Raw genomic sequence first — 14,798 nt, 5'->3', positions numbered from 1 at the left:
CCTCCCCGCGACACTATGTCCCGACCCGCCTAAAAAAGGCCCTACAAATCTTATCGATCTCGAGGACAACGCTCATAGGCATCAACAGAGAAGTCATGGCATAGATAGGCAAGGCTATAAGAACTGACGGAACCAGAAAACCCCAACCTGCAAGAGACGAAAGTACCCCACACCAACCTGCCAGATGGTGGTCAAATCTTGTCAATGATGAAAAACAATTATGAAAGATTAAGCTTCTGAGTTGATAAAGGCAAGCCAAAGTATGACTGAGAGAAGGAGGCAATAGTACACCCAAAGATATCAGCTTAATCCTTGGCAATCTCCGGTTCAATGTTGATAGGAGCAAAAGTGCTTTTGTGAAAATTAATAAGCAGACATGTTGCCTACGAGAATTGGAGCATGATAGACTTGAGAGTCTGAATCTTTTCAGAGTCTGCCTGGAGAATGATCAGCATATCTTCTGCGTATTGAAGGATCGGGCACGGTATCTCAGGGTCAATTGGGTGTGTTAGCATGCCATCGGAAGAAGCTTGAAGAATCAATCATTGCAGGATGCCGGCAACAATTATAAATAGATAGGAGGACAGCGGATCTCCTTGGCGCAGACCTCTTTTGCAGTTAATCCATGGACATGGCTTCCCATTTGGAACAATCGCAGGCTTGAAAGGTTCATGTTTTGGATCCAGTCACAGTAGACTACAGGAAAACCTTTAGCATGCATGATGGCTGGCAGAGCCAACCAAGACACCGAGTCAAAAGCCTTTTGGAAATCAAGTTTGAGAACTATAGCAGATTTTTTGCGCTTAAAGCACGTTTAAAATATATCCGCGACATAAGTAAAATTATCAGCGATGCCTCTTCCCTTGGTAAAACCGGATTGATGCTGATGGATGAGAGAGTAGATTAAAGGTTGCAATCTAGAGGTAAGGAATTTAGAGCTCAACTTGATCACACAATTTTGTTAGGAGACAGGACAAAAGTTGTCTAGAGATGTGGCGCCAAATTTCTTCAGCAATAAGACAATGGAGACTTTAAAGTGAGCTCTATTTTTCATGTTAGTACAGATGCTAGCCACTCAACCCAACAAGTTTTCATGCCAAGTGTGGCCCCTCAGTCTAAATGCATTGTAAACGAGAAAGTTTGTGCTACTTAAATGGGCTTGGCCCATTTTTTACAATATTTTAAAAATTATAAACATTCTGTAAATTATAATCATAATAATAAAGTTAGATTCAAATATTTATGCGTTATTAAAAATTACCTGCTGGTACATAAATATTTTTGTGCATGTATTATTTTAGAAAATATATAAACCAGGACCCATACCATGCTTTGGGTTATATATTTGTCGTACATAAATAATAATCTCGTGGCACACAAATATTCATGTGCACAAAAAATATATTTATAGAGGCATGCAACAAAATCAATTACTATAAAATGTTGCTGTAATTTTTACAAATATTCACTTATTATTTAGAGAATATTATATTAATTTTAGCCATGATTATTAAACATATTTAGTACATACAGACAATTAAAATATACATTTATGGCATTTTATAAATAAAATAATATTTTTTTGGAATACAAAGATATTTATACATGTATGGCTTCTGTTTAAATTATGCAAAATTAGGGATAACTACATTTACTAAATATTTATGAATATTCACTGGTGTATAATTTCACTTGTGGCTTATAGTCATAAATGTTTTATACTGTAAATATGATCCACGAGTTAATATTCATGTAAATATTTTAAATTTTAAATTGCGAATATTTTTTAAATTATACACATTTTTTCTTAAACAACATACTTATGAATTATTAAAATATGCATATAATTGCAGCCCATCCACAAGTTTTTCATTTAGTGTACATTAAGGTTGAGGGGACACAATTGGCAGGCGCCCCTATATCTTGCCTTCAGCGAGTGAAACTTCCTATTTTCATTTTCTGTTTCATTTTTGTATTTTTGTTTATACTTTAAAATGTTCTAAATATATACATATTACAAAAACACTCTACAAACTATATTTGAATAATGTTGAAGAAGTATTTGAAAAATGCTGAAAGATATTTAAAAAATGTTAATCAAGCATTTAGAAAATGTTGAAAAAATATTTGGAAAAAAGTGAACAAATATTTGAAAAAAAATTAACTAAGCATTCGGAAAATGTTTAACAAATATTCTAAATTTTTGAATCAAGCATTCAGAACATGTTGAATGTGTATAGAAACAATGTTGATCATGTATTAAAAAATGATGATTTTTGAATCATGTATATAAAATGTTAATCACGAATTTGAAAAAAATGTTGAACAAGTATTTAAAATATGTTGAACAAGCATTTTGACGGATCCACTGCCCGTCATGATGGAGAAGGCTGGAGATCTCCGGGGCGTAGCTTAGGGTCGGAGTGGAGTGGCTAGTAATGTTTCTTCCAGGATGCAGATGAAGATGGTAATATGCGGGCTTGGGGTGGGCGGGGTCAGACATGACGGGGCGCGGAGAGTGTTGGTCAGCTCGAACGGATAGGGGGGATATGAGGGGTGCAATGGTCAAAATTTTGTGACCTATCACTGACCGTGTCGTCGGCCTGGACGTATAGGCAGCACTTGAGGTGTCCGGCTGTAGATGCTTATGGCTTCTAGATCCTTGGCTGGTGAGGACGGAGGGATAGCCGCAGGAGAGCGGTCAAGGAAGGAGAGAGATGGAAAAAAAGAAGGAAAAAGAAATGTCTCACCGACATGAGAGTCCCGTGAGAAGGGAAATGTTAATAAAACTGGAGTTTGCACATTTGCTCAAGTACCTCAAAATATACATTTGCTCAAGTACCTCAAAATATTTTGAAATGCACATTCTAATCATTCAGCACCTCAAAATATTTTGGAATGCACATTCTAATCATCCAGCACGTGACCTTCTTGTCATCTTTTAGGACCACCTCAACAATTGAAGTTGGATTTCCTCGTAAAGAAGAAGAAGAAGAAGAAGAAGAAGAAGAAGTTGGGACTCTTTGGAGAATCTCGAGTTGCTCACATCCAGAGTTTTCCTAACGGAAGATGCTACCAGATTATCTCCCGTTGGCACCCCTCTCTAACCTTGCTGGTAGCTGTTCCGTGCCACGAGTCATACGCATATGCAACGTGCGTGCGACCATGCGCCCACACGTACCGTGCACGCATATGCAACGTTGCAGCTCGTGGCTGCTGCACGTCGGCCACCACTGGGAAGCAAACAACGACGTACGGCGTCGCCATCCGGGCACGGGCACGGGCACGGGCCGGGGAGATCGATCTCACATGGCTTCACGCAACTGTAGTCGTCCTTGGGTGACGTGTTCGCCTGCTACTCCCATGTAGAAATGCTGAACCCTTGAGCGTCAAACATTTTGACAATTTTGCGCCAATCAATTGCAAGTTGCAACGTTTCACCAACTAATTGCAGCCTTATTAATCAAAAAAAATTGCAGCCTGTACCGTTTCGTTTGAAGAAGGGCCATTGGATGGATAAATTTCTGGATTTGCTAGTTCTCAAGCAACTGAAATTGATTTTGTGTATGCCAATTTCCGTAGAGATGAGTGCCACCTGGGCTCAAGACGCGACAGGGTGCGGCGGCGACCCCGGCCATGGCTCGCCCGAGCCGGAGGCTTGACGGGTTCGGGTGCAAGAGGGAGGATGGGTTACGGGGAGGTTGTCGGCAACGGAGATCATGCCAGGATATAGAGGGATGGCGTGGTTAGGCCTATGGAGGTGGGTGGGTCAGGGAAGGAAACGCCGTGCTAGTCGAAGAAGAATAATCTCGGTGGTGTTGCTTGCTAGCAAGGCGCGTCAAACTGTTCCAGTGATTGTGGTGTTGTTGTTCCGAGCAAAAGAATTGACCGGTTTATGTTAGTGTCGTCGATGGCGTCATTCCCTCATTGATCATGTCGTTGTGAAGACTCCACCCCCGATCGTGGGGGTCCCGTTCTCCGTGGGTGAAAATCCATGCCTGTCTGCTGGATCAAACGACGTTGGGTTTTTGAAGCCACATCGGTTGCCACACTTAGTAGAAGAGCTAGCCGCCGATGGCTTTGGGTGCATCCGGTAAAGCGAGTGACACTAACTTGGGGTGCAGTGGCTTGCTATGTTTTCCGGAGTTGGAGCACCTCCCCCTCCCCCATTGATTATGGCTTCTCTTCGACATCAAGTAGACGGTAGTTTTTTGTGCCTTTTGTGGCAGTTGCGTCCGCCCAGCGACACTTTATTATCTGGGTAGTGTGGCCGCAGAGTAGTGGCTTTTCTTCTGGCTTACTCAATTAATCAAGTTTTATGAGGTTTTTGGTTTGATTTTTCTCATAAACTAGATCGGTTTTCTTCTTCGAGTGGAAATAGTAGAAACCCCATGCCATCTTGACGATGTTCGCCAAAAACAATTTCGTATTGGGCACATATGGTCATATCGTGTTACGAAAATTGCGACCGGTCTTCCCGTGTCAAGTTGGGACCCCATCATGCCATGTTGTCCGCCAATCTACTTCCCTTTTCCTCCTTATTCAGAGCACAAAGTTTCGCCCAAAAATATGTTTGTTCCAAAACTTTACCATTTTTGTAGAAATTGGAAGAAAGAACAAGCTCATGTAACACCCAATAGGATCTAGTACTAACAAAAACATCTAGATAGAGATCCTATGGAATTAGGACGTGGAAAACAAGTCAACATTTTTTTTGATAACCACGTCTCTTTGCTCTGAAAGTTCTTGATAGAAAAATATCCTATGAATGAATTTAAAGTCTACAAAATTTCTTTCAAAATTCTTCAACAGGAAGGAGGCACTAGACACCAAAAGGATGACACGACAATATGAGTTTCTGCAAGGACCCTTCTGTAAAAGAGCCTATGTTGTTAAGCACTTAAGTCTGAACTCTGACTGAAGCAGAGCTACACGCAAGAAGAGATCGGCAAGAAAACCCAACCCTGTTGCCGCCTTCTCCGGTTCTCCTCCGTCGTCTCCGGCCGGCATTCTCCTCTCGCACTACCCAATGGCTCCTCCTTTCCCCTCGCCGTCTCTGGTCTCCACCACCTCGATCCCGACGCTCCGCATCGTCTCGCCGGTGCCGTCTTCCCGCTGGTGCCGCCGTGCCGGGCCGTTGGCCTCCGCTGGGCTGGGGGGAGCCGCGCGCAGAGACCGGCGCCGGAGCCGGAGTAGGCGGGGACGGAGGGTCCTGAGGATCTGTGCCTACACGGCGGAAGCTGAACACGGGAGGTGGGAGGAGGATGTGGCCGACGATTTCTACTCTGTTCTTGGCGTCGTAAGTGCTCTGAAACAATCCTTACTAATTCTGCAAGTATGTCAATTAGTGTTTAGAATGGAAAATCGAGTGCCTAATATAAGAGCAAAGAAATGTCTGTTGGAACTCATATTACCTAGAAATGTTCAGGTCAGGGTTGGAAATGATGCTTGCTATTTCTGAATTAAGTCGTTGTTTGTGGACTTGCTGCTGACATGTGACACCTGATTCTCTGATTGTTGCACCACCAGATGCCAGATGCAACCTCCGAGGAAATCAAGAAGGCGTACTACAGCTGCATGAAAACGTGCCACCCAGACCTCAGTGGAGGTGACCCTGATGTGACCAACTTCTCCATGTTCATCAACGAGGTTTACACGGTAGGAGCCTCCAGAAATGGTTTTGGCCTTTTGGGTTGCTTATTATGGATGCAAATGTGCAGTTGTTCTGAAGATACCTGCTCTGCATTGAAACGGTCTCTGTTCACAAAGCTAACAAGTGGTGTGGATTCGAAGAGCAGGTGCTGAGCGACCCGGTGCAGCGTGCGGTGTATGATGAGATCCATGGGTACACGGCAACGGCGACAAACCCTTTCGTTGATGACAGTGCAGTCAAGAACCATGTGTTCGTCGATGAGTTTACCTGCATAGGTATTGATAATTTTTCCGTAAGAAGTTTGGTTCTCCGTAAGGAAGCCAGTCTATTTTATCTTGTGCACGTCGTTTCAGGATGCAGAATTTGCGCCAACGTGTGCCCCAGTGTCTTTGAAATTGAGGAAGACTTTGGGAGGGCAAGAGTCTGCTCCCAGAGGGGTAACCCAGAGCTCATTCAGGATGCCATTGATAGTTGGTGAGAATACAAAGGCCACCATAATATTTATTTGGAGTTTATGGCCTGCCAATTGTCCCCATCACTATATCCAAGTCCTTGCAAGATTTTCAGATTTCAGATTTTATTTTACACTTTCATTACATTATATAGTGCACATTTTAAAGTTGCTTCACTGAACTTTCTCATATTCCCGTTTCCAGCCCAGTTGACTGTATTCACTGGACTTCTGCTGCACAACTTTCACTCCTTGAGAGTGAAACACGAAGAATAGAAAGGGTCAATGTAAGACGACTTTCTTTCAGTCATACAGTTCTACATCTCTATATGCTCATATAAGCTATTGGTTATTAATGAGGACCTTGTAGTTCACTTTGGTAGCAAAATGTGTATTACTCTCAGAACTCCAAATAAAAGTATACACAAGAAAATGCCTGTGTTTACTCTGGTTTATCATTTTACATAATTTGTAGTTTCAGTATTGTAATCCTGGTTTCCAATTTTGGGCAGGTTGGGCTGATGAATGCTGGAATGGGAGTTTCAGTCAACATTTTTCGAGTGGTAATAGTCACTTCATTTATGTGATATATTTTCTTATCTAATTTACTCCCTAAGCATGCTCCCAAATTATGTATTTCTTCTCAATATTGATAGTCTTTTGGCTACCATAGTACAAAATGCAGTTCAGTTTTGTTCAAATCCACGGTTCTGTAGATATTGCCTGCTGCAATATGCTGTTATTTACTTGTTATTGAGATACTTCTTATTTGGCAGGCAAGTGCGAGTTGGGAAAAGCGACAAGAAAAAGTCTTGGTATAATCCTTCCCATTTTGTTCATTTGTATAATGCCATATTGCCTCGAGAATTTCATGATTGTTTCCCAATGTCATATATTCGACCAGAACCGAAGATATGTCATTGGTTAGCAAAGGAACTAAAACAAGTACGTAAACCTATCTCCTTTTACAGGAAAAAATCAGAACACATATGATGAACCAAAATAGTTCAGACATGGCTAGCCCTTGGAGTGATATCTGGGGATCTCCAACGCGATACCAAAACACTGGTAATGTTTCTGCAAATAACATATCCTCAATAAAATCCTTCCATTTAAGAAAGCACATCTTATAGCAATACTTCTTTAGTTGGTACCATTATGAATTTGCATCACTTTCCTACTAAGCCGATAGAACAATATTGACTCAAAACAAATGTGTTCTCTTACTGTCTGTTCATTCCCATATGGTTGTATTACGGAATCTGATTAATCAAAATCAAACAGAAGATGAAGAAGCATCAGAGAGAGCGAACAGAGCGGCAGCAGCTGCTAGGCGATGGAGAGAATACTCAAGGAAAGGTGCCGACAGGCCTCCGAGATACAAACTTCCAGATGCAGTAGGCAATAAGGAGTAGCAACAGAACAGAGGAATTTACATGTTGATTCCTGTTGATACCATTTGATCACATTTAGCTACCTGTATATAGTCTAATGGTGTGTAGAGATAGATAACCAAGAAGATGTAGCATCCTCTTTCTTCTGCCAAGATTCCCATTTTTCATCAGTAAATGGTGATGCAGCTGATGTTGACGAACTGCAGAGTACACAGACCCAACTGTAACACAGTCAGAATGTAACACCAAATATATAATGTACATTCGCACCTAGGCAACTTGAGACCCATCTTCTCTTCTCCCATCTGTGCTTGTGCAGATGAATTCCGGGGCAAATTTCCTTTGGCAGACCCCCGAATGGCAACACCCGACACACACCGGTGTCGGACTGCGGCAACATCTGCCAAAGGAGACCCTGCCCAGCAATTCAGCTGCACATCTTCTCCCTTCTCCCCCCTGGTGTGGCACTCTGTTTCATCCGGGGAGCACACATTGTCATTTATACCCGTTCTCGTCTTGCATGGTGCAAGGCAGAAACGTCCTTTGCAGCAGCCGAGCTCTGGCTGCAAAGGCACAATGAGGATCAAACTGAGGATATACTCTAGGACAATGCCAGGCCTAGACTGAATGATGCTTCATACAAGGCTGAATAGGAGAGGCCACGTGCTAAGAAATCATGCTACAACATCTAATCAGTCTTCTTCGCTCAGTCCAACCATACTAGCCACTAATTCAGTGTCCTAATCTAATACTGACACAGAGAGGAAACGATGGGACAGTACAACTCAAGGTAGACAGAATTGCGATTTCACTGTACGATTCTACAACTACTTCAAGAACCAAATCAACTCCTATGATTATAGGATTTTGGCCAGTAGAATCTACGCTTCCAAAATTCTAACAGTGAAGATTCTACGATTTAAGATCCTGGCAGGGGTGCTCCGATCCGATTCAGTATCATGATTCTGACTGCCTTGTACAACTGTATTAGCTAGCCTCTAATTCAGCGTCCTAATCTAACATCATGTACAAAAAGCCTGACTACCTAATAATGTACAAAAACACAATCATCCAGAGCTGTGCGACCCATGCTCTATTTCTTTTTGCAGGATATGCGAGCTTTAATTCTGTGAATCGATCTAATGATGTGTAGTCTCCTGTAAATTCCGTCGGCTAAATCCAATGATGTGCAGTCCCCCGTAAATAAATACGCCAGGCCTTTTTCAAAGGTAACTAGAACCACATTTCCCTCATAATCGTGTGGGCACCATGCTAGTTCGTATTAGAGGGTCATGACTACTAGTACAGTAATATTAAGTTCAAGCAATATAGCAGGACAGGTATAATTTAAGGGTCGATGTTTGATTTTAGGTAGCCTGTGAATACGCAAATCTTGTTGAGTGTGTTGGTTTCAACAGATGGTTTTCTCTTCCTGTGAGATGTTGATGAAGTTCACCGAATTTCTGTAGACACCAAAATATATACCTTTCAGTTAAAATATTTCAATAATTTTAGCAGTACATATGAATTTAAGTATTTTTCAGAATTTCCAAATACTTGGTTGAATTCAAGTGAATGTTTTGGCCCTTTGGCCGGAATGCAAACCGAAATCACTAGTCACTGTGATAATCCGGTTGTTGCTGAAATATTTCTGAAATTGAAAGTGAAAATGACATGGACCCATAATTTTGGTTGAGAAAACTACTTCTACAAATCTCCCCACAAAAAAGAATAAATCTAAAGATATTAAGTGCCTGAGACATGTCAGCCACTCATATAATGGGAGCATATGGGTTGGTTCAAGTGGGTATTGCCAAATTGCTGGTATCTCTAGGCTGAGTACACATTGTGGGTAGCTTACAATAATTTATTGTTTCAATTCTAAATATTTAGGCCTATTACAAAAAATTATGATTTTCATACAAACACAATGGACAACAGGCATGTAACCATGACTAACTATTGACCCCTAGTTAAGAAATTGGATGTACAAAGGAGTACCGCCAATGAGCGAGACCGTAGAAGGGGCTTGAGGGGAAACCTAATGTTGGCAACTCATACACACTCTAGAGTTCATTAATTTTTGTTGGCAGTGAACTAGAATTCATTATTTAGTTACTCCTAAATTTGATACTCTTGCACTAGAAACTTGTATCAAACAATGTATTTGATTTGTGCAATCTAGTATGCTCTACCAAATACTATTGACAAAGGCACATAAATAAATCCAGATGTATAAATAATTTGTCAACTAATGCTATAAATATATTGTAAATGTTTTCTAAACTAATCTAATAAAATAAAATACGAAATTCAACCATGATTTAGCACAACAACAACAAAACATTTGTGATGACAAAATCAACTATTATTTGGACCAACTCCAAAATGATTAGGATAATTTTCGTCCGAAACTGTTCCCGAATCTGTTTTTATAGGATACGATAAGAGATTTTGATATCCGACAACAATCTGATCTGAATACGAGACCAATTGATAGGATATGGTATTGCTAATATACGATGCAGTAGGATAATCCTTTTTTTCTAGCCGGGTAATCAATCTTTTTAATTCCTAAGCCAATTTATGGGTGAAGTTTTTAGTATTAGCTAGCAATACATGAATGCTATCTTTGCTTATGATACAAGACATATGATTGTTATTGATTTATTTGGCTTATTTTAATACCATCTAGTGTTTATGTATAATTCTCTTCAAAACATTTATATATTCCTCGTATATGAATATGGTAAATGATCATTTCCAATCTGACATCGTTCCTTTACTGCACCACGTCTGAATCAACATAATCCAGTATTGGAATCCGTATTCATTCAGCTTCCAAATTCAAAAATAAATATGGAATATGATACAGTAAAAGGATTACCTATCCGAATCCAATTCGGTATCATCCCTAAAAATACGCAATACACATATTGGACAATTTCAATGGAACGCTGTTTCTTTCTCTCGCTATTTCTATAAAAAACGAAGTAAACAACAACAGTTATGAGAAGAGAGCCGGTGACCCAAATCTGCAACTACTACTAGTCCTACCATCATATATATCTTTGTCTTGTTTATATACTAGAGCCGTGAGTGGTGACATGACCCACATAAAAAAAATATGCAGACCATCTCTCCATCTGTTTGCCCGAGCTTCATGTCTTGGAAGTGAGGAAAAACCCTGTCGCAATTGCTATTTTGACACAACCATGCTTATGTATGAGCGGCATTGGGAAAAATGACTCCACCTCCATGACATCTCTAGGAATGCCCCATCTTTAGCCTCAAGTCTATCCCATGTGACCAGGATGTGCTTTCACTCTTTGACGCATGCATGCACTGATCACTTTGACTTGTGATGGAGCATGATTCCAATGCTTCTCATTGCATCCTAGTCGATCTCCGGTGTTGGAGTGTTTGGGTGATACATGTGGCGATGCCGCTGGGTCCGTAGTGGATGGCCAAGCCATGCACGTATGCATCCGTGCGTGGAGCCCAAGCCATGGACGTATGGATGTGCACACCCTCAGAGTATTTGGCTCTCGTTCTTCCTGCCGAGGTGGGTGCATGGAGTTCATGACGCAGAGGGATGGACGCGGTGTCCTGGACTCGCCGGAGCAGTCAGGTCGGCACGAGAGCAAGGCTGGTGCTGCCATCTCTGATGCACGTGAGTGCTTGATGTAATACCCCAGCCAGAGCAGAGGAGGAATAAGAAGACTAAGTCAACATGCACGCATGGCCCTGATGGGCGGGCCCCACCATTCAGAATGGTCACCAAAGAAATTAGGAGGATAATTGGTTTGATGCTCACATTTGGCATTGGCAATACTTGGCAAGCCAACAATTGACAATATCAAATGTCAAAAATTGACAATTTCTTATAAGGTTGGCAAATAAACATGGTAACCAACGAAACACTAGCCCATATTTCGCATCAAACCAATCAGTCCCTAGGTCCATGGTTAATGCTTTTTTTTTCTGTTGTTAAACATCGTGTTCGGTGCAGTTCGTCACCAAATTTACTGTGGTGTTGTTTTTCTCCTAGTGACCCATGTATTGGCTGTTTTTTTTTCGTTTCACTCCGTTTTAGGATGCAACTTTTTTTCTTTTGCATGTGTGATGCAAAGTTTGTGGCAATGTGTGCCCCAGTGTCTTCCAAATTGGGCATCACTTTGGGAGGGCAAGAGCCTATTCCTAGACGGGTAGCATGGAGTTGATTCAGGATGCCATTGATAGTTGGTGAGAATACAATGCCCACCATGATATTTTATTTATCATTAGGAGTTTGTGGCCTGCCAATTATCCCCACCACTATATTCAAGTTCTTGCAAGATGTTTGGATTCAAAATAATTTTACTGAATGTATTATTGACATTTTCATGATGTAGTGCACATGTTCAGGTTGTTGGATTGAACTTTCTTATGTAGCTCCCTTTTTTCTTTTTGCCAAGCTTCTCATTCTTCATTTGTAAACGATGATGTAGCTGATGCTGATGAACTGTAGAGTACATAGACCGAACTGTAAAACATTCAGAATGTTCTCTAAAAAAACATTCAGAATGTAACATCAAGTATATATAATGTACATTTACACCTAGGCAACTTGAGACCCATCTTCTCTTCTCCCATCCGTGCTTGTGCAGATGAATTCCGGGGCAAATTTCCTTTGGCAGTAGACTGGCCGTCAACCCCCGACACACACCGGTGTCGGACTGCAGCAACATCTGCCAAAGGAGACCCTGCCCAGCAATTCAGCTGCACATCTTCTACACAATCATGATCACAGCCAACTCTCCCTCCACCCCCTCGTGCGAAACTCTGTTTGATCCGGGGAGCACACATGGTTAGTGATCACCCTGCAGTAGGGGCATTTATACCCGTTCTGGTCCTGCATGGTGCACCTTTCTGAGCTCTGGCTGCAAATGCACAATGAGGATCGAACTAAGGATATACTATAGGACAATGCCAGGCCTAGACTAGATGATGCTTCATACAGGGCTGAATAGGAGAGGCCATTTGCAATGCATGGGTGGTCAAGCTCATTTCCTGTAAAGAAGAATCAGATACCTGCTAAGAAATCGGGTTATGGCATCTCGTCGGTACCGATCTGCTTAGCTCGGTACAATCGTAAAAGCTAGTCTCTAATTCAGCGTCCTAATCTAACATCATGCAGAAAGCTTGATGACCTAATGTACAAAAACACAATCAGCCAGAGCTTTGCGACCCTTGCTCTATTTCTTTTTGCGGGATATGCGAGCTCTAATTCTGTGTATCGATCTAATAATGGGTATTAGTGTCCTGTAAATCCCATCGGCTAACTTTTAATGATGTGTAGTTTCCCATAAATTATTATTGAGCATAATTATCAAAAATCACAAATAAGTAAACACGCCAGACCTTAGTTCAAAGATATTTAGAACCGTTTTCCTAACAATTGTGCGGACAGCATGCTAGTTTTCATTAAAGGGCCGGCCATGACTATTAGCACAGTAATAGCAAGTCCAAGCAATATAGCAGGATTGTACACCTATAAGTTAAGGGGTGATGTTTGATTTTTGGTAGTCTGTGAATACACAAATCTTGTAGAGTGTGTTGGAATCCACAAATGGTTTTCACTTGCAGTGAGACATCAACGAGGTTCACAAAATTTCAGTAGACACTAAAATATTTACCTTTTGGTTAAAATATTTCAACAATGTCAGTAGTGCACAGGAATTTTAATATTTTTCAAAATACTTTTCAGAAATTCCAAATATCTGGTTGAATTCAAGTGAATGTTTTGGCCCTTTGGACAAAATGCAAACGGAGATCACTAAATTCACTGCGATAACTTTGATTGTTGCTGAAATATTTCTGAAATTCAAAGTGAAAACCATATGGACCATACGTTTTTAGTGGTGACAACTACATGTACAAATATCCTTGCAAAAAAGTGTTTTATGCGGTACAGCAAAAAGTCACAACAATAACGATGTTTGTCCATAAGAATGTTGGCACAAAACATAGAGCATGTTTATTTACTATACTTGATGGTCAAACACTTAGTAATGAAAGTTATAGTACAAAGTGTAGTATTACAGTGATAACATCTCAAGAAATATCATAAGCTAGTCTAATTACGCTATGAATGGAGGTTTTATTTATTTCGGTCAGCAGGTGCTCCAACCACAGACAGCGTGACGCCATGACCGTCGCAACCTACGAAGTCAAGGGGTGGAGGTCCGCAGTGGTCTGACGAGTGGCAAGGGGAACATGAGGAGGAGCGGCCCGCCACATTGAGTTTGCTGCGCGACGCGAGAGATAAAGAAGGCGCGAGAGGAAAACATGGTGCGAGGGGGCAAGATCACGGTCGAGGGGTGACTTGCGCCTAGCGCGCGCCTTTATTATTCCCCCAAGAATCACATCACCGGCATAAAGTTGGAACGGAATCGTGGAAAGGCGAAAGGCAACACGAGATGCTAGTGAGAAAGGAAATTGGATATCCGAGAGCATGTTCTTTGGATGGACTCTGCTCGATCTCGCGCGCGGAGACTCGTCCGTGCTCTTCGGTTCGGTCGCTGCAACTTTGCTCCGACGTTCAGACGTGGCCGCACGACAGGTTAGTGATATACTGCTAAATACTCCATAGACTTCATCGAAGTTTAACTTTCAGATTTGGACTTTACTCTGTAATAATGCAATATGTATTCTAGATTTGGGCCAAAGTAAACGGGATCTAGCAGCAGACTGATCCCTGAGCCACGATAGCTGCTTTCTGGGGTAGATTCTGCAGATGTATTCCTCTCAACTGAGACCACTGGAATAAACAAGGACGGAATATAGCACGAGCAAGAAAGGCGGGTGATACATAGGATATCCGAGAGCATGTCCCCCCGGTGGTTCTTGGTTCCTCAGTTTCGCAGAGACTCATCTGCGCTCTCTCCGATCTGACGGTCGTGATTTGCTCCCTGAGCACGGAGAGCACGGATGAGAGGGGTCGCACTCGCACGGGCTTCATCGAAGTTAACTTTCAAGCCTGCAGATTTTCAAACATTTATTTTTCTGGAATGCAGTTTTTTGAAATTGTATAGACCAGATATCAGTGGAGGCACGTCGAAGTTTCCAAAAATTATGAAAACTTTGTGATTTTGCTTGATGATGTAACACGGAAGTTTTTTAAGTTTAAAACAAATTTAATACTACCATCTAGGGCCTGGAACACTTTAAATGGTGTTATTTATTTAGTTAACACATGTTCTTTCTATGTGGACTACAACAAGTCATATTTTTCAATCAAAATTTATAGGCAGAAATG

The 14,798-nt window shown here is 41.5% G+C and overlaps 1 protein-coding gene across 2 annotated transcripts; it reads left to right on the top strand.

Annotated features, from left to right (window-relative positions):
* The first annotated feature begins 4,927 nt into the window (after positions 1–4,927).
* On the top strand, positions 4,928–7,785 carry LOC123096737 (chaperone protein dnaJ C76, chloroplastic). 2 transcript variants are annotated; one of them, XM_044518508.1, is made up of 9 exons: positions 4,928–5,299; positions 5,530–5,658; positions 5,799–5,928; positions 6,007–6,127; positions 6,310–6,391; positions 6,617–6,667; positions 6,881–6,919; positions 7,076–7,172; positions 7,392–7,785. In XM_044518508.1, exons 1-9 carry the CDS (start codon positions 5,030–5,032, stop codon positions 7,517–7,519), a joined length of 1,047 nt encoding a protein of 348 aa, XP_044374443.1. In that variant the 5' UTR covers positions 4,928–5,029; the 3' UTR covers positions 7,520–7,785. The 2 variants fall into 2 exon arrangements, with proteins under 2 accessions (XP_044374443.1, XP_044374435.1); XM_044518500.1 differs by having other exon boundaries at positions 7,389–7,785.
* Positions 7,786–14,798: the final 7,013 nt, after the last annotated feature.

Source organism: Triticum aestivum, chromosome 1B, assembly GCF_018294505.1.
Source record: "Triticum aestivum cultivar Chinese Spring chromosome 1B, IWGSC CS RefSeq v2.1, whole genome shotgun sequence".
NCBI lineage: Eukaryota > Viridiplantae > Streptophyta > Magnoliopsida > Poales > Poaceae > Triticum > Triticum aestivum.
Note: the sequence above shows the minus strand (reverse complement) of the source record. Positions and strands in the feature narration are given on the sequence as shown.